The sequence below is a fragment of the Lineus longissimus genome, chromosome 8 (assembly GCF_910592395.1).
Source record: "Lineus longissimus chromosome 8, tnLinLong1.2, whole genome shotgun sequence".
NCBI classification, from domain to species: domain Eukaryota; kingdom Metazoa; phylum Nemertea; class Pilidiophora; order Heteronemertea; family Lineidae; genus Lineus; species Lineus longissimus.
The window spans coordinates 14,426,186-14,453,624 of NC_088315.1; the positions used below are offsets into that span (position 1 = coordinate 14,426,186).

The 27,439-nt window shown below is 42.7% G+C and overlaps 2 protein-coding genes across 3 annotated transcripts; both read right to left on the bottom strand.

The window, feature by feature from the left end:
* Positions 1-1,903: 1,903 nt before the first annotated feature.
* LOC135492373 (rho-related protein racA-like) lies at positions 1,904-13,593 on the bottom strand. Of its 2 annotated transcripts, XM_064778817.1 has the most exons (11): positions 13,524-13,573; positions 13,223-13,306; positions 8,423-8,610; positions 7,843-8,011; positions 7,586-7,713; positions 7,146-7,260; positions 6,528-6,878; positions 5,948-6,178; positions 4,334-4,437; positions 3,905-4,144; positions 1,904-3,704 (listed from the first exon to the last, which is right to left on the bottom strand). In XM_064778817.1, the coding sequence occupies exons 3-11, from the start codon at positions 8,606-8,608 to the stop codon at positions 3,477-3,479; spliced, it is 1,752 nt and encodes a 583-aa protein (XP_064634887.1). In that variant the 5' UTR covers positions 8,609-8,610; positions 13,223-13,306; positions 13,524-13,573; the 3' UTR covers positions 1,904-3,476. The 2 variants fall into 2 exon arrangements, with proteins under 2 accessions (XP_064634887.1, XP_064634886.1); XM_064778816.1 differs by lacking the exon at positions 13,223-13,306 and having other exon boundaries at positions 13,524-13,593.
* Positions 13,594-16,957: 3,364 nt separating this feature from the next.
* Positions 16,958-27,081, bottom strand: LOC135491971 (uncharacterized). Its single transcript, XM_064777974.1, has 5 exons — positions 26,773-27,081; positions 23,842-23,969; positions 21,660-23,407; positions 20,649-20,787; positions 16,958-18,712 (listed from the first exon to the last, which is right to left on the bottom strand). Exons 1-5 carry the CDS (start codon positions 27,079-27,081, stop codon positions 18,199-18,201), a joined length of 2,838 nt encoding a protein of 945 aa, XP_064634044.1. The 3' UTR covers positions 16,958-18,198.
* Between the last annotated feature and the right edge of the window lie 358 nt (positions 27,082-27,439).

Consider the following 27,439-nt stretch of genomic DNA (forward strand, 5'->3'; position numbering starts at 1 on the left):
ATTCCAACAGGTTATTGATCGACACTGTCCACATTTCCGAACCAACCATGAGTCGTGTGATCGCGGACGTAACAACCACACTGAACCATTCTCTAAAACACATTGTCAAATTTCCGAGACAAGAGGACACACCTCAATTATTTGCAGATGATTTTTATGAGATAGTTCGATTTCCCGGTGTTATTGGTGTTTTGGATTCTGCGACCTTCGTTTCAAGAGTTGAGATTATGTAAACAGGAAAAAACTGGTATTCCATCAAGGTGCACGTTGTATAGGTTCAACAATGTTGTGACTAGATGGCCTGGTAGCACCCACGACTCCGTTGTGCTCCGAGAAAACGCAGTAACCGATATCATCCTCGATGACATTTGATATCCATTGGCCGATGACGCCATTTTTGAACCCAAACACCCCCGGGCAACGACGATATAGTCGGTGTTTGGTTGAAAGGCGTGCACTAGCTTCGGGGACAGGGGGCATGCCCTAGAAAATTTAGAAAACGGTTAGATACGATTTCCAAGTACCTCAGCACTGTAATAAGAGTGCACTCCCCCAGAAATTTTGAAATTTACCAGTAAATGGCCATGCGATTTACAATCATCTCAACATCCAAAACAGGAGTGCGCTCCACCAAAAAAATTGAAACTTTAGAAGGCGATTTCCAAGCTTCCAGCTTCCAAACAGGAGAAGCACTTACCGGTCAGAAAATTTTGAAGATTTTATAGAAGACATGCACTACAGTACATGCAATTTCCAAGCATCTCGTACATCAATTAGGATGGTGTCGACATGCGGCTCCTACCCCCCCCCCCCCTATCCGCGCCTTTTTCTGCTGGGATAACAGATTTTGGTCCACAATTATATCAAATCATGTTTTAGAAACAAAACATATTGTAAAACGTACATATTGCGGATTCAAGACATAATGACACAGCAAAAAATGGTTTATTTTGATAACCATATTTAATACAAAATTATACAACATACATAAATGGAAGCTCATAACAGATTGTGAACACAAGTCGTTTATGTCACATGTAACTAACATACCGTGTTATAACATGTGTATATATTGCCTTTCCCCCGCCTTTTGTTAAGTCATGGTCATGTAATAATCGACATAAATTAGCCTGCTTGTATACTCTACCACTGGTGGACTAGTAAATGTGCAACCCCATCCCTCAATGTATTGACATTGCTACAAGGCGCGTTCAATACCTTGACGAAAAGGGCAGCATGCATTTGAATGCAATCTATTTTTAGCTGAAGCTGATCGGCTATTACACAGGCTTGTGGTATTCGACTCGATGACTCGACGACGCGATGACTCGATGACGCGATCAAGTTGGAATCTTTTTAAAGAATATCACTGCCTGGACTGTAATTTATACATAGAATCATAAGTGGAGGAAAATAAAAAAGAACCGATCATTACCAACCCCTTTCCAGCTGTTTTCACCGTATCTAATCCGACCATTTTTCGTTTCCTACAAGTTCGCATTTTTGATAAAACCATGCGCCATGTTGCTATGCAAGCTTACCGTCAATACAGCTGAATACACCTAAATATAGCTGGTTCAGATCAACCTCCTACCCAGGTTCTTTACGAGCAGAAATTCCAATGTTAAAATGACACGCGAGTTCCTGGAGACAAGGTTGGCTCTGGATATCCGTTCAGCACGGCAATATTAAATGTCCTATACACCTTTCCAGAAATGGGGCGCTGAGTGTCCGAAATAGTGATGTCATAAGGGGAAACTAGGCCTGTGGTGGAGGGACAAAGGAGATAGTCATGGTTGACCAACACACTTGGATGCCTTTAATGACGGACAAGGGGGAAAAAGTTAGTTCCAATGCAAGCCACCAATTTCGGAAAGCATGTATAGGGGCTGATGTATTGGGGGGGGGGGGGGGGGGGGGGCAGATGTCAAGGGGCGGAAGAGGGACTGAGTGACTGAGTCTAAAAAACTGCACATATGCGAAATTCCGATTGTTGACAGACTACCACATGACATCTGACATTGGCCACTAGAAGCTTGTTTGTCAATTAAATCTCCGGTCATTTTGCATGCTATGAAACTTCCGCGAGTCCTTTAAATATCAAAATCAATCGCGGGGACCAATCTTCAGTGGCCATGGCTGGGGGGGGGGCACATCCTTCTACATACCGTAGCTGGGTATGGGAAGGCCGAGCTAAAACCTCTGCTGTTGCAGCGGTAGCCCGGAGACCAGGATCATGGGATTCCGTATTTTAGCAAAATCCATAGCAACGATCGCGTCATCGAGCCATCGCGTCGTCGAGTCATCGAGTCGAATACCACAAGCCATTACACACACATAAACCCCACCGCAGTACACACAATGGTAACAAGATGCTACTGACCATCGCTATTGCTCAATCAGCGGTCTGATATCGCGGGAAGTGTAGCGTTTGGCGTCTCATTCAAAAACCACAATAATGCTTGCAGTGTCCTGAGAAGATTAAAAGAGCAAACCCTGTGAAGTTATTTTGAAATCCAGCTCACATTAACAGCGCAGTGGTTGAGGACTGGAAGTCTCCAGCAATTAGCAGATGCATTTGTTGCGATCAAACGCGAGATGAAAAGACCACCAAGGTCCCCTGACCGCACCCCCTGTGATTTTGTTGGTGGGGACATCTTGAGAACCAAGTTAACAAGTCGCCTCCACAAGATATCAATGAGCTACGTGCCAAAATCGTTGCTGCAGTTGAGACCTTAAGAGGACAGATCGACGTAATCAGGAATGCAGTGAGAGCACTGAGAATCAGAGCTGATGTTTGTGTTGAAATGAATGCAGAGCATGTCGAGGGTAACTGGAGTTAGATTGAGACAGGAATAAGGCCCCAGATGTTAAATCATTTAATACAAATTTTGCTAAGGACACACTGGTCTTTCTTTTTTGTCGGGGTTCCGCTGCGGTAAATCTGGTGCAAGACCAGTTCTGACATGGTTGATTGAATTGCTTCGTTCTCAATCATCTGTGACAGTAAATTGAATTTCATGGTCTCATAAGAAAGAGGACATCATTAGGTAATAAATGGTGGTTGCTGATTTCCAAAATATTTAGCCATGTCCAGGAAATTAACAAATTAATCTCGGTTTCTTTTTTTGGAAACACCCTGTACAGAAAAAAAAACACGTATTTCTTCAGTGGTATGAACGGAGGCAACAGAGGTAATGCCGCTCTAAGTTCAGCGGGGCCCTTGTTCAATCCCGAAATTTCTGTAATCATGGACAAGTTCTTCAGATCAACTCTAGCATAAACGTTAATTGGATCCAGTGAGAACACAGTCCACGCCTCGCCATGTGTAACATTCTCTAAGCCACGTCATTGGTAACCGTTGCAAAGTGATAGACTTACTAGTGTATAGCTTACTAGTGTATTTCACTCCAAGGTAAAGAAAGCCAGGACTCATTGGAGATTGCCTGCGAGAATGTAATTTTGATCCATTTTGATCACATGATCAGGCAACTCTTGCCAGCCTTCTTCTCGCTTGCTTTCTTCAACTTTTTCTCGTACTCTTCGACCTCTTCCAAATATTCTAATGGCGGCCATCGATGTTCCTCCACATATTCTCTATATTCTTCTCCCAGTGCTGAAAACTCGGGCCTCGTCGCAAAGGCGATGTAGTTTGTTGAGATGAAATGGAGGCACCAGTTGGCTAGCTGCTCTGCGTTGTATTGCTGACAAAAGAAGGAAATGTCAGGAAAAAAATACTGAATTCAGTTTATCTGTGATGTAGCGGTGTTCCGAGTCGAGTTCAGGCGGTTGTGTTAGGACTGAACAGGAACAAGCCGCCAATTCTAAAACTTTATCTGAACAAAATTGTCCAATCAAAACTAAATGTACGATTTGATTGATTATCGATTGGTTGAATACTCACCTGTGCTCCGTGAAAAATACCAATCACGTCGATTTTCAAATTTTCAATTTTCTCCACTACAGATTCGTCGACTTCTTTTGTGATATGGAGCTCGCACAGGTTCTTTAGCCGTGAAAGGAAGTATCTGTCGGCTGCAACTAGGAGGCCTACTGAGTCCCCTGACTCGATGGGGGCGTGGTCTGTGTAGAGGTACTCTATCAAGGCCAGAAAATTCTCCAGGGAGATGTCCAGCACAGGAATCTGAAAATAGATGTTACGGGCTGGGTTTAGTCATTGGTGATGCTCCTTTTACAATGGTATCACGGAAAAATGTCATTCTTTCATTTGCTTGATTGATTACACGGTTAAATCTCGTAGTGGTGAAACTACATGTAGACCTTAGTCAAATAATATTTCGACACAGTATCGCTCCGAGATTGGAAGTCATACCTTTGGCATAAGTGAGCTTCCCTCCGTGAAATTTTCACTAAACATGGCCGCCATGACTTCAGACCTACATGCAAGAATGGGCTGGTGACCGTACACCTTAGCACCTTAAAAGAAATAACACATTTACCACTTATTCATTGATACCGGTATCGTCAGATGAGTAAAAAAAAGGAAACGTGTATGATAGAAAGGAATCGGTAAGATGACAAGAAAATGCAAAAATATCTGGCCGGGTATATATATCTGGCCGGTTAGGCAAGCCCTGCTTGCCAAACAGGTAAAACAGTCTACCCTGTTTGGCGAGCCGGAGACTTTACAACACATTAGCCAATCGGAGAGCAGTGACGTCATATATGAATTAATATGCGCATAATTAACAATGGTCGATTTTGCGCTCTCGATTCACTTTCTTTTACTTAACTCGTGTTCTTGTCAAAAATCGATTGAGAGGAATATACACGTGTATGTGATTAACTGATAAGCGATATAATTGCTAAGGTCCTTCGCCATAACTCCTGCAGTAGTGTTATTGACCGCTTTGCCATTGAATGCTAATGAGCTCTTCGACCCAACTATAAAGATTAATGAGTTCGGCTCTCCATTCAGGCCAAAAAAGTCGCTATTTGGTAAGCCGGGCTTGCCAAATGGTCACTTCCAAAATATATAGGGAAAGATGTCTCACAAAGAAGTATAATGAAATGGCAAGGGCCATTGTGCTCACCTCATGTGGAGGAAAGATGGATTAAGAGCATGGTATTGTGTCATGTAGTGTTAGGTTTGATGTAGGTCCAAGCAATTACAATTTCCCCAAAATGGCCAATTTACAGTACATTCGACCTCTGTGACCTTGAAAAGTAGGTCAAATCAAAAAAGATCCGGGTGACACATTGAATGGTTGTTAGAATTAGATGTACTTATGATATAAAATTGGTGCCAATCGGGCAAGTAATTACTAGGAATAATGGCATTTTGAAGAATTTAGGATTTGACCCCCTCCCTGGAGGCCAAACGGCAAATCAGATCGCACCAAACTTCAGTACCTGAGATAACCTGACCAAGGGGTACATGTGTACTTAATTTGTGATCAATAGTCATTGCAGTTAAGAAACGTGCCATAGTTACGGCCTGACGGCCAATTTACACCATTTGACCTCTGTGACCTTGAAAAGGAGGTTAAATCAAAAACCCGGAGGATATATGATGCACCTTTGCTAGAAGTACCTACCATATTTTTTTCAAAATTTCCCGACTACTATTAAGGGAGATATTGCATATTTTCACTTTTAACGTTTGGCCCCCTGGTGGCCAAACCATGAAACGAATCGGACCGAAACTTGGTCTCCAAGGTGTCATTACATAAGGGTACATGTGTACCAAGTTTCAACTCAATAGCTCTAACAGTTATGAAACGTGCCCTGCTAACGGACGACGGACGACGACGGACGACGACGACGACGACGACGACGACGACGACGGACGACGGACGCCACGGTATGGGATAAGCTCACCTCTGCTAAGAGGTGAGCTAAAAAGGAAACCTATAATGGAAAAGAAATCTCGCCGATGACAACATTTCGTGCAGTGCGTAATCGTGGTAACTTGGCGCGGTCATACCTTCCACAAGGAACACTACATCAGCCATCGTGGACTGATTCATGAGCAGTTTCTTCATAGCTTGACCGGTTTCATCATTCAGGAAGGTCGTTATGCTCGGGTTGAGGAAATGTTCATTCGTCTGCACATTGTCACATATCGATACGAGGTAGGGCAGATCAAACATGGTGGCTACCTTCTTCAGTTCGATGAACTCTTCGTCTGTGTGGCAGTCTTCGAAGTTTGGGGTACCTTGAAAAAGTTATGTCAAGAAATCACAAGAACGCACTGGTGAAGCTAACGCAATCTTTGTTGAAAAAAATGTGGTGACGGTAAAAACTCTTCAGGTCGGCGTAACTTCGATCATAAGGCTCTCACAGTATTCTTTGCTCGTCTCATATGAAAGGAAATATTGCATGAGGCAGATGCATCATGGGAATTGCTACATGTGGTCATGGTGGTGATGATGAAGTAAATGCCAGGTTAACTGTACTTCGCCTACGTTTATCGGCGACTGGAGTCATTATATAAAGCATCGGATGATTCATTTGTTGGGATACGCCGGTATCGCAACGAAGAAAAGATTTCAGGGCTTACTCACCAGCGTACAGGAACTCCAGCACGTGGGTAAACGCCTTCGCCGTAATGTCGTCATTCAGGGTGATGAGGGTGTGAATCTTCCCAGACCCCCCAGTCTTCTCTTCTTTTATTCCACTCAGCCCCAAGACCGTTCCAGAATTTATCTCCTCCCAGTAGGTTGTGACTATTGGAGTTGTCTCTCCAAGGACCCTGCAAAACAACCTGGACGCGCAACACAGCATGCATTTATGCGCCTCCAGACGATGGTCTCCCTGGATGACGAATGCAACATCAGTATGGCGGCGGTTCTCCAACATCTTCAACCAGTCGTGGCCAAACGACGACTCCCGCACTTCAATCCGCGGTACTGAACCTAGTAAATGAATAAAAAAGTCACCACTGCAACTTTTACCCTTTGGTAATGGGGGTAGCCCTTCTCTCTGAAACAAATGAGCCCGGTACAAATAATAAGGAGAACTCTATGGTGCGATGACATTGACAATATAGCATGACCTCACGTCAATATTGTGAAAACCGTCTTAAACTCCTGAGGCAGCCAAGATACGACGCTGATTCCACTGTCCCCATAGTGTAAATGCCTCAGCTGAGCAGATTGTAAGTACATCTTGGAATTTATTACCTGCCTCGGGCATCAGTGGTGGTGGTATGGGTGTCATTTTCTTGCTCTTGACTGAGGAAAAAATACCCTTGCCTCTCTTTGGATTTATCGCAATATATGACAGAGCGGCATGGATCTTGAAATATATTGAAAAGTGGTGTATCATTTGGATATCGTCAAGTCTGTAAATGGTTGGCAAAAGACAACAGAGCAAAATTACATATTGCAAAAGGCCTTGATCAGAGAATGTCAACGATTGTCAATGATGAAAATCAATAGCCTCGTTTTGATAGCAGACTATATGCTCTGTGTGGCGTCACCAACACTCTATGACGTCAAACGAACCAGTTTTCATTTTTGTTTGATATTTAATATCATTATAATCATTACGGCGCATAATTTTAATCTAGGAGACAATTGGAAAACTCTGTTTTATTCGATATCTAAGCAAGTAAACTTACCGCTTTGTCAAAGCAGTGGTGGACACCTTCGCGTGTGAGGGCGCTGCATTCCCAATATTGCATCCCTCGCGACCTCGCAAGTTTCTCAGCCTCTATTTTACTCACTGGGCTTGTTTCAGTCCTTAAATCTGCAAAATTAACACACGAAAATTAGACCCCAGTTGATTGCATTCTATACACGATGCAATAAGCTTTTTCCTCCTTTAAATATTGTTTAAAGCTGAACCAGCATATTTTTGTGTATGAAGGTAACTTACCCCCTTTACATCCTACAAGAAGCCTGGGTGTGTCTGGACAAAAATGATCTAGTTCTGGGAGCCAATACGAGGGGATGTTCTCGAATGAGTCCCGTGATGCAATAGAGAAACAGATAAGAAAGATGTCCGTCCCAGGGTACGATAGGGGGCGCAACCTGTGGTAGTCCTCCTGCAAAGAAAATCGGGGAGAGCACTGTACTCTGTTTATTGTCTAATATTCCACGCTGGCGGCGATAGTTTTGTCCCTCTGGCTGGATAAAATATGTTCTCAGTGATATATACCGTTGAACATGACCGCAAAAGCGTTGCGATACAGTCCATCAAAGAGCGTAATGAAATAGCTATTTCGATAATAGTCAGTGAATCTCAATCATCTTAATTCTTGAAAAAACTGATCTTTTGGCTATCTTTTTAATTACTTGATTTCATGGCACACCTCTGTCACAGGGTGTCACAGTAACTTTGCGAATGACGATTGTCAAATTGTCCCAGAATTCTAACCGCGACGACGAAATCAGCTCGCCCTCTTTCAGTGTGACGGGCCAGGCAAGTCTATGATCCTGGTTGACGTCCGACTTACCCCTCCAGCTGTATCGAAGAGAATCATTCTTACTGGCTTTCCTTGGAAAACATGGGTCACCACGTCATTGTCGAACACTGTCGGCACATACTTGTCGGGGAAGTGTTTATGTACGTAGGAGATCAGCAGACATGTTTTCCCCACACAGCCATCCCCGAGTATGATTAACTTCACGCCGTTGTCCATAGCTGCGATAAAGAATGCATATACATAGGCTGCTGAATATGAGGCGCCATGTGGGAATTTAATTATTTACCAAATTTTTTAGAAATAATTTCAAACCATCTACTGTATAAAGGAACATATCAGAACTTATTTCATCCACTGAACTACTTTTTGAAACATTTTTTTTTGTATTCAAAACCAACATTTTTACTTTTCAAACCATCAGTTTATTTCCAAACCAGGAAACCATACACAAAATATTTCCATACCATAGAAGTTGTGCAAATGTATGGTTTGGAAACCACACACAGTTGGCATTTTTATTCTTTCAAACCATGTTGAGTCGCATCGTAATTATTTCAAACCACAGATGTTGCTTAAATTCATGGTTTGCAACCCACGAACATCTATGTAAAACATTATTTGCATCCCATGAAAAAATGCACCCGCTCCAAACTTATGGTACCGGTATGCATATATAATTTTCTAACGCAGTCCCTGCACACGCGCAGTGGACTAACATTGTCTATTCAGGTCTCTGCACAAACAATCATACGCACACAATCAGTAGCAGATCCATGGTTTCAAACCATTGAACTGCAATTTTTATGGGATGCAAACCAAGATTTTCACAACTGTTTATGGGATAAAAGCATGAGTTTAGAAGCATAGGCTGTGGTTCGTTATAATTACGATGCAACTCAATACGATTTGAAAGAATAAAAACGCAAACTTTGTGTGATTTTGAAACCATAGATTTGCACAACTCCAATGTCATTCAAATAATGTCTGCGTGTTTTCCTTGTTTATACCTGACTTTAAACCTGGTGGACGCTGGTGATGATTACAAAAGGAAAAAAGAAAGGCAGATCCGCATTCATGGAAGTAAAACGAAAATCAATGACGCAATTCAAAAAATACATTTTTCGACGTCGAAATTATCCTCAAAAATGAGAAATCACTATTATAATGGACGTAGAGGTGTAATAGTTTGTAATCAAACTCCTCCGTCAGTTTAGATCGAATGACAACAAAACTTCTCCCGAGAGTCGAGGTTGAGAATGTCTTGGCAGGCTATCTTTTTGGAATTCTGGAGCGATTATGGAGAAATTGCATTCACAACGAAGTACGGGCTCTTTGAGTAAGTAACGATGCCATTTGGACTCCAAGGGGCCCCCATGACTTTCCAACGGTTAATGGAGTTAGCCACGATGGTCCCAGGGACGAAATTTGCCTCATATACTTGGACGATATCATAGTATTTTCTAGAGATTTTGACGAACATATGAGCGACTACGGCAGGTGTTTGATCGAATACGAGCCGCAGGGTTTAAACTTAAGCCCTCTAAATGCCATCTACTGCGCCGTAACGTAACATTCCTTGGACACACTGCCTCTGAACCGGGAATTGTGCCAAGTGTGGACATTGTAAAAAAACTTAGGGATTGGCCTACTCCAAAGAATGTGACCGAGGTGAAAGGGATCTTAGGGTTGGGATCCTACTATCGGAGATTCATCAAAGACTTCTCGATACTGATGCAGCCTCTGACTCAGCTAACCGTTCAACTGGTCAGAGGAGTGTGAGGTCGCCTATAGGACATTGATTGAAAAGTTGACAGGGCCAGAAGTGATGTCATGCCCCAGATATTATTGAAGGAAGCTGGACGAAAGTCATGATAAACCAGATTTTGGAGTTGAACATTTATGTCTCTTGATATATTTATGACTTATGATGAAGTAGGAGCAATATACTTTTCAGTTCACGTAGCTATTAAGCACTAGACTCACTGGGCAGCCAATTGCGTCATCCTAATTAGGTCTCCATACAGACTACCACAGCTGGAATTCGTGCGGCTGAACGATTAGCCAATTGGCACGGCTGTAACGAAACTGTCACCGAATCAGAATGCTCGACGTATAACGCTTTGGGATACATGATAGTGTATCTGACATTTGTACACTTCATTTCTCCCATGGTAATATGTAAAGTCAAGGACTTAGTGAGCCCCCCTTTAGGTGGGGGGAGCACCCCCGAACCCCCCTACGATAGCGTAACGTTTTTACCCAGTACAATGGAGGGGAACACCCCCCCCCCCCCAAACCCCCATGTTGGGACCATCCACAGTTCCTTCCGACACATTTTTGTTTTGGTAAGGTAATACATTGGGTGATTTCAAAGTCAGTTTTAAGATTTAGTTTTAAAACTAAATGGGACACTAAAACCCTTGATTAAACCAGCATTGAAATGAAGTGGGTTTCAGTTTCATCCTATTTCAAAGTCGGTGTTTGTTGGTTTTAGCTTTATGTCCAGTTTTAGCTTAAAACTAAGGGATGGTTTTAGTGTCAAAAACTAACACCGGGACTAAAACTAAAACTCTCCAAAACACTAGATATGAAATCAGTTCTGGTCTTAGTTTTGACACTCAGTTTTAGCATTATCCTATTTCAAATTAGGTTTTAGTTTCACACTGAAACCAACTGGAACACCAAGGTCTGATCTTAATCCCAGCTCGATGTTATATTTGGAATATTTGTAGTGCATTTTGTATTACCAATAAAACACCTTTGGCATTAACACCGAGTGGATTTCAAAGTTGGTGTTGGTGTTAAGAAGGGAACAAAATCATGTTATTCGTACCATTTCAAGAAGTAGTTGCATATATTTTGAACGCTGATGGGAATGATGATGGACGTGAAAGAAGACGACCAAATTTCATTCGACGACCAGCAATGGAAGCGGTTACTATAGGGAAACAACAGTAACAACGACAACAACATGCATGTTTTGTTTTTCCAAGGTTTTATCTCTGTCCATCCTGGTGTTAGTTTTACCTGCAGAATAAAACATCTTCTTAGTTTCAGCCCAGGTTTTAGGTGTTTAGATAAAACCAGGTGTTGGTGTTAAACTAAAACCTTGATTTCTTCTTATCCAGACACAGGTTTTTAGGGGTAGAAATTAAGAAAAAAACTGACACTAACACCCAACACTAAAACCAAAACCAACTTTGAAATCACCCATTGTGATTGTCCTTATTCATGCGCGGCCAAGCCCTAACCGCAGTTCCTAAAATCATTGATTTCTCGGTCCTCACAGTATGTCAGTGTTGATTTAGCAGTTGTTTTGGTGAAGACATGTTTTGTTGGAGTTTCTGAAACCTGGAGCGCTACTCAATAGGCGGCTAGCAAGAAACTACGCATTTACTGTTGTTGCCGACGTATGTGTACACTGAACTTGGGATGTGCGTCGGCCCCGTTTTGAAAAACCGTCCAGTGCCAGTTGGTGCGTTTTTCGCCGATTTGTGCAAAATTCAACATATCTCAAAAGTTCAATGGTTGACCCTCGATTTTTTTTTGATTGTTGTGTAGCGTAAGCAACTGTCTTTCATTGGGGAATGGGCACTGTAAGAATTATTCAGAAAGAAATGTATAATATTTGGGGGTTTTCGTGATTGTCCGGCCCAATTGGCAATATTGCAATTTGGGATGGTGAAGAACAGAGCTAGCAGCAAATGCAAATGCCCTTATGATTTATTTAAAGAAATAAAATGCCCGATTTAACATCCTGCAGAATCACGGGAATCGGGCGTTTCCAGTGATATACGACACAAATGGGTTATCCTCATGCATTCACTTTGGAAACGCATTGTAAAATAGATGTTACGCCCTGTTATTAATGGGCCACGTCATCATCGCGTACATTTGGGAAAAACTCCCTAACGAGACCGGAGCAGACGGCTGAAAGTAGTTTAATTATTGGCGGCTAGGGTGCAGAATGTCGCTCACTCGAATTTTTCACGCAACTATAGCTAAATAGAGCTAGTTATAGTTTGTGATTCATTTTGATTCTTCAGATTTGGGCAGTGTACCAATATAACTTAGTCGTCAGTGTGGTTTTAAGCAGGAAAAACGTATTTGTTTTTCTTAAGGTGCCTTTTTGGACGGCTGTGCGCGATTAGATCGATTTGTTTATGTCACGTGACCTCGACCATGTCGACACAAAATTGAAATAAACCACTCTTTTATGTCATTATTTAGGATGGATATTTCCCTAATAAAAATATAAATATAATTGGCCGATTTCTTAGGCATATGTAGCGAATTCCCATGAAGATTTTAAATTAATTTCAACCAATGGGATAGCAACCACCACCGGAAGATCGCGGAGAAATCGTAAAGTAAACGGAGTTAATTCAGCGCCATTTTGAAAAACCAAAAAATATTGTTTGTAGCCTATGCAAGTTACTCTCGTCATTCTCGTCATTATACTCTAGCACACGCGTGTATCTTAAGAGCCCCTACTGAGAAGGGGGGCTTATAATAGTATACATAGTTGACCTACATGTGAATAAATACAATTAAATATTAAATGCACAAATCTTTGTACGATAAAATGTCAGGTTACATAAGCTAACTTGGAAAACGACTACTTTAAAACTTTATTTGTGCTAATTAGCGAAAATTAATACAAATGTTATTCTGACTACAGCAAATCTTGCAGCAATTTGATGAACTATCGGCACCACATTATGGTTGGCAGCCGGCCAAGTCGTTGGCACAATCTCACAACTTGTCGCAGTGGTTAGAGTAAGGAATGACACTTGAAACTCCTTGACTCGGTTTTTGTAATGAACCGACCAGTTTGAAATTCCCGCGAAGACGCTATACGTCATCGCTACTCGCTCCCTGTTTTATCTCCATCCAGAATGATCCAAAACGCATCTATGGAAGTCGAAAAGGTATATATAAAACCTCCCCGATACAACATCTTTCAGTATAAATGTACTATATTATGATAGGATCATTTCTACCCCTTCCCTGGAATGCAAACATTTAGGGAGGGAGATGAAAATCTGATTAATGTAACATATATATACATTGTATACGGAGAATGCAACTCCCTTACATATGCATCATCGTATGACACCCTATGCTTTACCTTTTCTTTCCTGCGAACACTATTGTACGAATTTTGCATTCATGACCATTTTGACTTCCTTGTATGCGAGTTGGACCATTCTATATAGAACCGAGTAAGGACGGAGTGCTGATACGTATGATATGATGACGTTAGGCTTAGCGCCTTCGCGGGAATTTTCAATACATGTAGTTGGTTCATTATGGCACCCGGGATGTGGCACTGACGTTTGACATTCTCCTCATTTTTGGCTCGCCGTAGGGGAGTCTTTACAACACCGCTGTGTCCGTCGTCCGTCGTCGTCGTCGTCGTCGTCGTCGACTGTATCCTGTTTCAAAAACAGTGGCACGTTTCTTAACTGCTAGAGCTATGAACTTGAAATTTTGTACACAGGGCCCCCAGGTCAGGAGACCTCTGACAGTGAATTTCGGTCCGATCTTATTCTTGACTTGGCACGTTTCTTAACCGCTAAAGCTTAGAACTTGAAATTTGGTACATATGACTTACCTGTCATATAACCTCTCACACCGAATGTCGGTCTGATCTGGTTCTCGACTTGGCCACCAGGGGGCGAAATTAAAAAAGGTAAAAAGTGCAATATCTTGCTTAATAGTGACTTGTTTTCAGTGATATTTTATGGTAGGTACCCCGAGCTAGGATGCATCATACATCCGACGGGTTTTTGATTTGACCTAATTTTCAAGGTCACAGAGGTCAAATTGTGTAAATTGGCGTGAGTGTAACTATGGCACGTTTTTAACCGCTAAAGCTATGAACTTGAAATTTGGTACACATAACTCCCTATGTCATGTAACCTCTGTCTTCGAATTTCGGTCTGATCTGATTCATAACTTGGCCACCAGGGCGGCCAGAAGTGCAAAGCTAAAAAGTGTGATATCTCTCGTAAGAGTGACTCGTTTTCGATGACATTTTTATGGTAGGTTCTCCTATCAAGGATACATCACATTTCATAGGAGTTTTTGATTTGACCTAATTTTCAAGGTCACAGAGGTCAAAAGGCGTAAATGGCCGTCTGCGTGTAACTTTGGCACTTTTCATAACCACTTAAGCTATGAACTTGAAATTTGGTACACACGACTCCCTACTACGTCATGTAATCTCGGACACCGAATTTCGATCTGATCGAATTCTCTACTTTGTCACCGGGAGGCCAAAACTTAAAAAGGTAAAAAGTGCAATATCTCGCTTATAAGGGACTTGTTTTCAATGATATTTTCATGGTAGGTACTCCAAGCAACCATACATTACATGACATACCGACTTACTATACATGTAGGCTGTTTCTTTATCAGGATGAATAAAATTCCTAAACACCAAATATATATACGGTGAGCACAATGGCCCATGGCCGTTTCATTCGTCTTCCGTATACTGGATGTACATTTGTATGTCGGCGCTGGCTGGTATCATGGAAAATTATTTCGGATTTGTGCTGTCAACATCAGTATCGGGGTAAAGATCAAGCCGATTCGAGACAATTCATGCATTATATATAGAAAAACACGGTAACCGAATATTGTCGTTTTGACTTATACTTTAATGCTTTAAATGCATTTCAATACAAATAATATACAGTGTGTCCCCAAAAAAGGGTAATCCTGTGAAAAAGCGTTGATATGACCAACTCTAGAGTCATATCACAAAAGCAATGGATTTTTCATGAAGTAGGAGCAATATACTTTCCAATGACACCTTTACGACATTGCTGCGATCACGCACCACTGAGCAGCATTGTCTTGAAACGGGTATGACAGACTGATTAAGGTATAGCATGTAAGGAGAGAAGAAAACAATGGTCACAACCCACGGACTGACAGCATCACGAAGCTAAACAGGAAGCAACCGGGGACGATCGACCGAAACAGGGCACTGCCGATTTAGAAAATATGGAGCCGGCTGGAGACCAGGACCCGGTTGTTAAAAAGTACAAAAGTCACGTGATCCCTAACGGTTAGGTTAAGTATCCTAAGGAATGTTCACTTTCGGTTAATCCCATTAAACATTTCACGTTAACACGTAACGGCTCCGTTAAATATAACATGGTTTTGAACAGCCCGACTCCAGCTCATGTGCTTCAGACCCCTTATCAAGAATAGAGAGGAATACTGGCCAAAGGGCACCAACCTGCCCACAAAGCTTCGGGGCTCTGTGGTGGAACTCTCTAGGACAGCCGACTTAGTTTCCGAAAACGGACTGACGATCTGGCGTGCATCTAAAAAACACCGGACGCAGAAAAAGACGTTAACTGAAATATCAAATTTGAAGAAAAAAAGTTATAGCAGCAAAATTGGCAACACAAGTGTGAAAGAATGTATTTCGTTACCAATTTGATAATAGACCGAAGTAATTAGAGTGGTATCTTGGCGTCGATAATTTTATAAAGATACAAAGAGTTTGTTCAATTGATCTTTGCAATACCGTGTTTTAATGAAAGCCTTACTGATACAGATTGATCCAGTGACTGGATCGTATGAAGACTTTTTCGTTCGAATATTTTCTTCACTAATCTCTGGACGCTTTCACTCAGGTGTATCCGACGGTGACCACAGAGAATGCCTCGTTTTAAATTCGTGCACTGAGGCATTTTAAATGGGTATATTCAGTGGAAGATCCAAATGCTCATCACGGGAGTGCACAGCTTCAGCTTTACTCGGGAATGTATATTTGACCCGTCAGCTTTAACCGGATACAAATCGAAAATAATTCTTGTTCCAACTTTTGCCGATCGTGGCACTATCTAAAAGTCCAATACCTTGACGAGAAGTACAGCATGCATTTGTATGCAATCTATCTCAATGCTGAAGTTTATCAGCTATTACCCATTAATAAACGGTATCGCTGTTCACACAATGGTAACAAGTTAGCGTGATTCCACTGACGCTGAAAGGGTGGATGTCGTCCTGGGTGCCGACAAATGGTACCCAGGTTCGAGATCGACTGGACAATAAACACCCTGGGTGCCATTACACTAGACAAATAGCACCCAGCTTCTTTTTGCCTGGCTTACGGATCTTAGGGACGAGGACGTTTCTTGCAATCTCGTTTTATCTCGCGCCGTGGTACTTGTGGCATTAGCAGTGCTCGAAATAAAAAGAACAGATAAACAGAAAAAAACGCGTTTAGGCCTTAAGGTCTTTGAAAGCACATTTCGGATGATTTATTCAGAAAAGGTATATAGGAGGGATATATCCGAAATTTGCTTTCAAAGACCTATAGGCCTAAACGCGTTTTTTTCTGTTTATCTGTTCTTTTTATTTCGAGCACTGCTAATGCCGCAAGTACCACGGCGCGAGATAAAACGAGATTGCAAGAAACGTCGTCCCTAAGATCCGTGAGCCAGGCAAAAAGAAGCTGGGTGCTGTTTGTCTAATGTAATGGCACTTAGGGTGCTTATTGTCCAGTCGATCTCGAACCTGGGTACCATTTGTCGGCACCCAGGACGACATCCACCCTTTCAGCTCCACTGACCATCACAATTGCTTGATCACCGGTCTGATCATATCTCGATAAGTGTAGCGTTTTTGAGTCTCATTCAAAAACCACAATAGGCCTATGCTTTGCGTTGAAAATCACGTTGTGTCCAGAGGAGACTAAATGGACAAAGCCTGTGAAGTTATTTTGAAATCCAGTTCATATTAGCAGCGCGGTGGCCATGGAAAGTCAGGTCTGTGTGATCGTAAAAACGGGTTCACGAAATCCTGCTTTCTTTACCGCATAGAGATAGTGTACATTGCATACGGCAGAAACGGCTTAAATTGGGCGAGGTGAACCGAAAAGTGAGGCGCGGCGCGCGGTATACAGAAAAATGACACGTATTTCTTCAGTGGTATGGGTGGAGGTATTAATCGGAGGCAATACCGCTGGAATTTCAGTATGATAAAGGAGCTGCTTCCTACCAGTTTGAACGAAAACATGATTGCCATTGTGCCAACGAGCATTTTATTTTGAGCTATTACCAGGATGATACTATGATCATACTCAGGATGCGGGAATTTATCCAATTCAATTTGCTCCCAAACCCATCTTTTACTAAGTATCCTCATCGTGCTAGAGTTCAAATTATTCGAAATGAATAAATCCTTTCCAGTGTGGTACTGGGTCTGCTTGGTTCTCTAAACTACCAAATATTTAGGTAGAACTCCTCCAAGTGATCGTGTACAAAAAAAACATTGTAAAATTTCAGGAAACATCATCTGTAATCAATTGAGAAGTGGGAGGGGTGAACCCGTTCTTCAAAATCAAGTTCAAATACTTCCTATAAATCTTGTGAATTTTTTAATCATCTCGACACTGATCATTCTGACCACGAATAAGATCACCAGCAGACAAAACTATCTGCCGCCCTTGTGGTCAATTGCTAGTCTCTCTTGGGGACTGATAAAAGATCTGATCAATTTCAGATGTTTTCAGAAGTTTTACCATGTTATTTTTTACACGCTCCTTCAATTTCTGCTGTCGATAACGTTCCAGTATTTGTAAACAGTCTTCGCCATTGTCGAAATAGGTGAGCGGCATTACTGCGCTTGACATCGCAATCGCAGCCATCTTTTATGTCGCGACATCTCTTTTCCGAGTAAATGCATTGATGATCAGTTCAAGACTCCGCTCATATCCTGCTCGTTTGACCATCTTTATTGGCAACAGTGGATGAAGAGGGAGGTAAGCGCTCAAGATTTCACGACGTGGAGTTGCGGTTGTTTCGAAGTGTCTCCCAGAGTTGGGTAAGGAGCATGGGGCTGACTGTAAGGCCAGTCGACGCAGTACCTTCCTCGTAACCACTGGTCTTCACATTGGTAAGGGACTGGAGACTCTCATACTTCGTCTCTTCCCGGCCCTGCACGTAGAATCCCACGGGCTCATCATCATGGAATTCACGTTGGGGTGGAAACCCGAGGGGCTCATCCAGATAATCCACGGCACTGTGTGCCTCTGGCGAGCAAGTTGACCTTCCTTGGAAAGTACCGACAAAACCCGCCTGTTGGATGCTTGATGTTTTCTCACCGAAACCCTGGGCACCGTCGATCGGCTGTTGGAAATAGGGCGATCGCTTCTCTATGGAACTCCCCGCGCCATGCGTGTGAGTGGATGTCATTTGGTCACCAGGAGAATTTTCGACGGCGTGGTCGGTGTGGTCGGTGTGGTCGAATGCGTCTCCAAGGTTCAAAGGCTTCAGTGGGGCCAACACAGGCCTGAAATTGAAGATGGTTTATCTTAATTGCTCACCCATCAGTTATATTTAGAATTACTAATTTCTATCTCCATCCTAATTCATAATTCATATAGACTAAATCACTACATTTGTACATACATCAGCTAGTTTTGAATCCTTGTGCATGGATGTTTCCATAAAATAGACGATGTAGAACCGGATGATTCTCAGCGACGAGTTGCAACTAACGTTAAACAGCTTTACTATCGGGTCATTTACAATATGAAACATTTATTAATAACAGGGCAATCTATCGGCGTTGTCCGTTGATATCCGTCGTATCCCTCCTTCGTCTAGGAAATAGATAATGCCTATTACATGTTTATCATTTGAAGCGTAAATAATATTGATTTAGAGTCATGAATTCAATACCTTTTGTTAGACTTTTTGTTGATACTTTTTTTATCATTCGAATGAACTCTTTTGTCTTTTATCACCTATTTCGTCAGGATAGTAGCAATTTACTCCGTCCCCAAAGTGTTGTCACAAAAGACAGCCTCACGGTAATATACCTGACTGCCAACACCCCGCCATTGTGGCCCGCCTCTCGACGATCCGCTAAGTAAATCACAAGTGCGTGAAGATACCAGAATCAAAGTGACCGATCCGCCCCTAACCAACTGATACACAAATGATCGGCAAAATAGTATACTCATTTATGTCTAGGGTGATATCAAATGTATAGGGTTGTCTTTTGTTGGTTATAAGTGTGTTTTCTGCGGGTTTCGTGGGACTGATTGATCGTTATTGATCGGTGTCATCCCATTTCGCCTACACCCACTTCGCCTACACCCATTTCGCCTACTCCCATTTTGCCTACTTCCCATTTCGCCTAATATCCATTTTGCCTAAACCCATTACGCCTACTCCTTATTCGCCTACTTCCCATTTTGCCTACTTCCCATTTCGCCTACTCCTATTTCGCCTACACCCATTTCGCCTACTCCCATTTTGCCTACTTCCCATTTCGCCTAATATCCATTTTGCCTAAACCCATTACGCCTACTCCTTATTCGCCTACTTCCCATTTTGCCTACTTCCCATTTCGCCTACTATGTGATATTAAGGCATATTTCTTAGGCATTTTTGGACATTTTATAGGTCCTGTACATGGGTATGGGGCAGGCATATACCTACTACAGGGTGGGCCAAAAAAAGTGTACCTGCTTTTTTTCTGGGCCCAGGTCTCTACCGCATCAAGAATGGGGACAATGAAGGTGATAGCAACATAGTGTACGGGGTGCTCAGAAGCATGCTCCCTATTGTAAAAGGTTATAGCCAGGCAATAATTGATTATCTAAGATTGTGGGAATAGGCCAGAACCAAAACATTGTCCGGTTCCTTATGACTGCTCCACATGATCAAATACTTAGTGCAATTTTCTGATTATGCTGGAAAAGGAACTCAATGCGGGCCTTAATATTCAAGGCATTAGCCCTATCGGATCCCACCTTTTCTTAGCAGACACCCACTTAAAATATTTACAAACTATCCACAAATTTTATAGTACCACTATCTGGGCAAACCATACTACAGCAGAATGGAAAATGGGAAGTAGGCGAAATAGGAGTAGGCGAAATGGGAGTAGGCAAAATGGGTTTAGACGAAATGAGAAGTAGGCGAAATGGGTTGTAGGCGAAATGGGTTGTAGGCGAAATGGGAGTAGGCGAAATGGGAGTAGGCGAATGGGTTGTAGGCGAAATGACCAAATTTTGTAGGCGAAACGGGAATAGGCGAAATGGGAGTAGGCGAAATGGGAGTAGGCGAAATGGGCCGTAACCTATTGATCTGTTAATGTGGATATCATCACGCGCCTGTGCTCCACATCCGGAACCTCACGGTGAAATGGAACCTAGCACTGACAGAGAGAACACAATTCGATCTGCTTCGAGAATGCGCATCCATAAAACACTTACTCAGGTGTCGGAACCTCTCTTTCGTCATCACCACGACAGCTCATATCAGCCTCGTTTCCACGATCACCCTCGTCATTCGCCTTACTGACGTCAGAGCTATTGTTTTCGGGCTCTGTGGATGGGGTGTGCAGCTTTTCGTCTGTAACAAGTTGAAATGCATTGAGACGAGTATTGTCAAATAAGAAGCAGTACGTCCGGAAAGCGAAAGATTCAATCTTCATAACGTGTGTGAATTTGAATGACACCGATCTGCAAGATCACCTGTGTTGAGCGCCGTTATTTGTTCAACGACACCTACATGTGTGTGTTTTCTCAAAATTCCGATGTCAAATAATCGAGTTTACGCTCACACCAAGATTTTAAGATGACGTACCCACTGCATACAGAGCTCAATACATTCAAGAACTAATGTTTGAAATATTAACGAGTCAGTGACGGTTATGCAAGTGCTCCAGAAAAATAACTTTCGCTGCCCACTGATCTGAACCCATATTTTTCTGTTTATTGTCTACTTTCATTTTAACGCCCTGGGGAAGAGGTTGCGCAGGGTGAACTTTCCCGCTGACAATTCTCTGTTGATTTATCGCCTACACAGGGTGATGTTTATTATATACCCAGGGTTCATGACATATAATCAAGAAGCATGAAAGACGCAGGATACTAGTTCAAACTCATCTCTCATCACCACAAAATAGTATGCTTTTCAATAGCTATTTGTATGTACATATCTGCGGTTCCATACTTGCTCATGAACTGAACGTTACAAACGCATTCGGAGATTGTAAATTACAACTGAATTTGCCTAGTCAATTGGTCGGTTGACCGGCCCACATGTAGTAACAAGTAGAGCAAGCCAACAGGTCGGTTGTCAACTGAATTTGTCAGTTTACCAACTTCCTAGTAAAAAAACGACATAGATCCTGGATCAAAGTAAGTTGGTGAAATTGTCAAGTTCAGTGCACCGTCCGTGGAATCGCTCGTGTGTTCATGCACTGTTTCCGTATCACTTACCGATTACTAACTGGCTTGATTCGGGAGTGCCTGCCTCTGGTTCGTCTTGCGGATGACTGAGGTCAAGGATTGATGTATCAGCCTGGGCGCAAAGCTTGATTGACACAGGATCGAGCTCTTTCTTTACTAGGTTGGCAATGATAGTCCGCCCTTTGCATGGAGATTCTTCTCGCGGAGTGCAGAACAGGTTTCTGGCAGTTGGCGGTTTCTCCAATCTGATGACAGGGTCCGAATGTATTATGCCGGTAGGTTTTGTCATAGTCGCCTGCGGTGCTCGCGAGATTTGCATAGCATTGTTTACGTTCTGGGATATGTCTGGTGGAGTCCACGGAGGCGTCATAACCTGGTTGTATCCGTACTGTGGCTCGGAGTAAAGTGTGTTGGCAGAAAGGATCGGGGACGGGGTATTGAATTTATGATACACAGCGACTGGGCTCGTATACATCGTTCGCGACATCTGGAGAGGTTGGTAGATGCCGCCACTTGTCGGCGTCCAACAAGGTTGTCTCGGAGACGCAAATGCAGGATGTTGGTTCGGGATGCAAGTTTGGGTAGGTTGCATGAAGATTGTTCCTTGGTTCTGCTGATAGGAGCAATTCTGTGTCCTAGGATAGCTCTCAATGACTCTGTTACAGGGCATGAATGAAGAAGGGTGTGCCTGCTGTACGCTTGAGACAACACGCTGTGGTGCCGGAGGGGAAAAGAAGCGACGTTTGCCGACGGCAGTCTGCTGTGGGTCACTTTGCTGGACCATTCCACTCATTGGAGCCGGCACGCCGAACACTCGCTGGTACTGCTGGTACTGCTGGTACTGCTGGAATTGTTGCTGTTGTTGCTGCTCGTGTTGCTGCTGCTGCTGCTGTTGAGTCAGAATAGATGAGATAGAATGCCTGATGTTACTGTACTCCCTGTCGTCTTCGTCAGATGAGATCTGGATTAGGTCCTCCTGGTGGTAGAATTGACGAGACGGGGCCGTCGGTTGACACAGACATGATGAGCTGAAACTTGACATTGGGGCCTGATACTTCGTCTCTGGAAATTCAAACCTGTTGGTATTTGGTATGGACATTGGACATGAGACAGGACTAGCCATCGACATCGGTTTCGCTGGTGCACCCAGAGAAGATGAAGGTCTCAGCATTGGGTTCTGAAAGTTCCTGTACGGTATTGTCATTGTAGGGGCGTCATTTCTACAAGGCATCATGTTGACTGGCGGGGCATATTGAAGATTCTGCATGGCTTGAGCTCTGGTGATAGTAGGATTATGTCGCATCTGCTGATTGCGTTGAGGTAGCTCCCCGTACCCAGTGGAACAAGAGGCATTGACATCTTCCTGTGAACTCGTGGGACTGTCAACCTTGAGTATACTCCCAACCAAGGATTTGATCTGGTTAGCGTCCATTTGGAAGACATCGTCTGCTCCACTTGGGTCCGCCTCCTCGTCGTCATTGTCGTCTTCATCCACCTTGCCAGTGAGGATCTTGAGCTTGGAACCCTTCCCTACATTTAAGCTGCCCAGCTCTTTTTTCAGCTTGGCCCGCAGACGACGTCTTGTGTTTGCGAACCATGTGCGAATCTGATGTATCTCAAGTTGCGTCAGTTTGGCGAGGTCCTCCTTCTGTCGAATGGTGGGGTAGGGATTGTGAGTGTGGTCGCACAACCATTGGCGCAGGATTGCTTTCGCAGCTTTAGGAAGTGAGTTTGATGTGCGCTCACCGGTCGGACAAATGCTCGTTGGCGGTGGGTACCTAAGAAACATTAAAGGACAATGCCATTCACGGTTGAAAGGTAGCAGGATTTGTCGCACAACTTGTACGTTATCGTCAGGTACGTCCAATTCAAAGGGTCAAATGTGCATCGCTAATCATCATCGATCCATGTTATAGATCTAGATATAAGTAGTTTTTTCCTCCAATACAGTCGTTTATTTCATGAATGAATAGGCTTTCATTCAATGCACTGTTAATCAGTTTTACTGTAAGATGACGAGACTCAGATGAAAATTGAAATTACAACTCCCGATGAATTGAGCTTCGCGCTAATGGACGGGCGATTTGTCAGAAAAAAGTAGCCACGTAGAATAAAACAATTTCAACATTTCGCAGCTTGAGGTGGATACTTGATATTTTGTCTTTATAAAAATGAATTTATGTAACTACATGTACCCATTTGGGATATTCACCTTTTCCTGAGCCTAAACTTCTGAAGAGGTGTGAGATATCTGCTTGGGTCCTCCAAGATGTACATCTGATAGTGGACCTCATCCCAGAGGGCGACGAGTTTTTCCAATTCGAACGTAAAGCGACACGACTGGAAAATAAAAGCATCACCACAATGAATATGGGCTGTATGATGATTGTCTAGTGGCAGGAAAAACGACTACGTGTGGCACGCTTCTTGCTGAAACCCAATAAATAAATCATTATGCGCCCATGCAGTATTTGTGAGTTTTTGTGCGCCGAACGGTGCTTTAGATCTTCGCATTACTCCGCAATACTCGCAAAGATGTGAAAGAAACATTCAAAGAATGAATTCTCCTGGCTGCTAACAACAAAACTAGCCAGTCTGATTGGTGCTTTGCTTCATCGACAACAGACAAGTCTATACTTTAGCGTTTTTGTTGTCGATATTTTTTTGATCAATGGCTTTACATAGGACGAGGCAGCAAATGCAACGAATTAGACAGAGAGAAGGGGAGAGATTTCGTTGAGGCCTTATTTTAGTGACTAGCACTATCCCAACCTGTTTTTTACAATCTTACACTCTATCTAAAAATGTATTTATCAATATACTACTAAGATTATAGATATCTGCTGTCTAATAGTGGTAATTCGTATGACTTGTCCTAGGGCTCTTGAGGGATGAAGAACCTTGTAGGCCTAACGGTGAGTATTTTTAACGCACTCAGACCACAGTGATAAGACACATGTACCGATGATTATTTTGATGTCCTGAGGGAGGTGTAATACCATCGAAGTTTGCACGTTTTTTGTCAGAAAAGGGAAGCCCCCCCCCCCATGATACACCACCCTCAATTAAAGAATAATGAATGCATTATTGTGAGTTTGATTGGTGACTTATAATACCCAATAGAAAATGCTTTTCGGCCATTTCTTCCTTTTTACAAGCAACCGGAGATTTAAGCATGACATAAAAGTACTTTTTTAAATCAAATGATCACCAAAATATCACGAACATTATAAGACACGCATGGACAACTTCAAGTAAATTACTTATGTTTCCTGTGAAATTGCCACAACAAAATGCCCGAAATTCATTTTCGCAAACCATCTATAAAACCTCCAAAATTTAAATTGCTATTGTACAATAACGAATGCAGATAAAAAGATCGAACAAACTCAAAACCAAAATAATTGATCTCAGCTGCATGTGGCAAAATTTGGTAAGCATTTAGTTCACATATTTGAGTGATATTGTATATTAATGTATCTATTTTTTCTTGCGTCACCTCGTTCATCAGATTATGGATTGACCCTACATTTCGGCTAGAACGAAGCATCCTCAAGCAATTAGATCTGATGAAGTGAATGGTAATTTCAAGGGTGGGAGCCTGTTCTTGGTTTTCCAGAGAGAAACCTCCGAAATTTTCAAATCGAAGATGTTCTGATTGTTTAAGAATTTCTAGCCAAAGTGGTGGTGCCTATGGTCATCCCTTAAACCAGAGGAAGTCACGTGACCATATGTGAGAGTACGTGACAAAACGAACAAAGATCAAGAGAATTATTACATAACTAGCATTGTACCCGTGGCGCAGGCAGGTTCAAATGGGCTATACCTTGAATAGATTGAATTGCAATGAAAATATAATGCAATATCAAAGGAGCAATATCGAAGAGACAAATTAAACCAACCATTTGTCCACAGACTCGGACCCTGTGGCGTGCTGTATGCGTGCATATAAAAGTAAATCAATTGGTCCGAATGAGATGATGAGGCAATGTGAATATACCTCGTTCCTTAGTCAGCAATATGCCCCTTTTTATACGGAGATGAAGGAGGACCCATATAGGCCTTCACATGTCGGCCTCCAAATGGCTCGGACCAATTGCACTATCACTACTAAAACTTTAAAATGCGTGCTCCTCCTACATGTAGCATGATCTCGGGCAAGGCACTTAGTCGACAGGCAAGCTAGAAGTTCAGCACCGTGAGCAGCTCCTTGATAAGGCCATGCCAAGTTCAGAGTGCCTCTTCAGATACATCAAGTTTTGAAAGCTGTGGTGAGCACATTAACATACCATTGTAACCTTTAATTTGGAAATCCCTTCATAATCAAGGGCTAGCTCTGGCTAATACAGTACCAATATACGATAGACCATCAATTTGACCCCAGCTCCTTACTGCGGGAAAACCCAAGTCCAGCAACCAAAAGTATCAAAATACATTTTTGTTTACATTTGAACTGCACACATGCGTTTGTTTACAATTTCTTTCCCGCGAAATCTCGAAGATCAGGTGACCTACAATCGTGGATTGAAAATAACATTAACCTTGGTTCAGCAGGTCAACACGTGTACAGGCTGTTCCAATCATCCCCCTACAGCCAGCCGTTCAACAGGTAGTGTTATTCACCCCACAGGGAGTGCAGGTGATTCATTAATCCCCTGCATAACTGAACAGCAATGGCTTGGCTTCCGTGAGTGATAAGGAGAATTGACCGTGTCCGATTAAAAATCCCTCATTACTGCTCCGCTGAAGTAAATTTCCGAAAATAAACATGACGTTGCATCAGGATAACATATCACCTGCAAACGTGCAAAATTTCGAGACGAAACACGACCCCCAAATGGCACTTTAGCGAGCCGCCTTATAGTATTATGATATAGATGTATTCATATTACTCGCCACTTGTGTCATGTTGTAATGTTTTGACGAGATGTTCAGTTTAAACATGACGTAATACCACATGTAACACACCCACCCTACCCTCGGGTCCTAGACGAACTCCGCCCATTGCATGACTCGGGCACATCAATACTTGGTTGGAAGTACGTGCCAAACGTTTAGGCATATAGTGCCTCCATACAAGGGCGACTGAGCTTGGGGGTAATGTGACATCGGTGATACAAAGAATCTTTGAAGTAGAACTCACGGTCAAAAGTTTAGTAACTTCTCTGAAATTATGCTGTCTGTATCTCGTAATAACAAGCGCCCGTGTGAACTTCTCATTGGTGCAGAATCTCTCTTCGTTTCCGATGAAGAACCCGGATGCGAGGAACCTGTGCAGGTCATCCAACCTGGCGTGTCGTCTGTAGATGTTGCACATCTCTCCTGCGACTGCGATGGTGACCGCACTGATTTCCTGGTGGATTAGGTTCTTCCAGATCTTCAGATAACTATCAATAGTGCGTTCAAAACAATCGGGGTAGCCACTCTGATTGCCGTGGAGTGCGAGAGACATGATGCTTTCGTTCATTCCGAAATTCGTGTGTCAAGCACGGAATCAGACCTGTGTTGTTTTCAATAGCGCCCTGGTCACATGCAAGAATGATCGACCAATCAATCAGGTTCTTGGCCTTCGTTATGGAATCGAACCCGCTCCCCTTTCGTTACGAGTTGACAATGAGTGGTTGCGTAACGCCATTTTGTATAGACCCTGTTATCTGGGCTGAATTTGGGGACTGGATGTCTTCGGTTTAGTCAGTTGAACATAATTCATAATTGTAAAATAGTCTAATCATCGAGATCTACTAGGCCTTGGCTGGATCATGCACCTCGTTTAAATCGCTGCTCTGCGCAAAGGGTCTCGTCTGTGATCT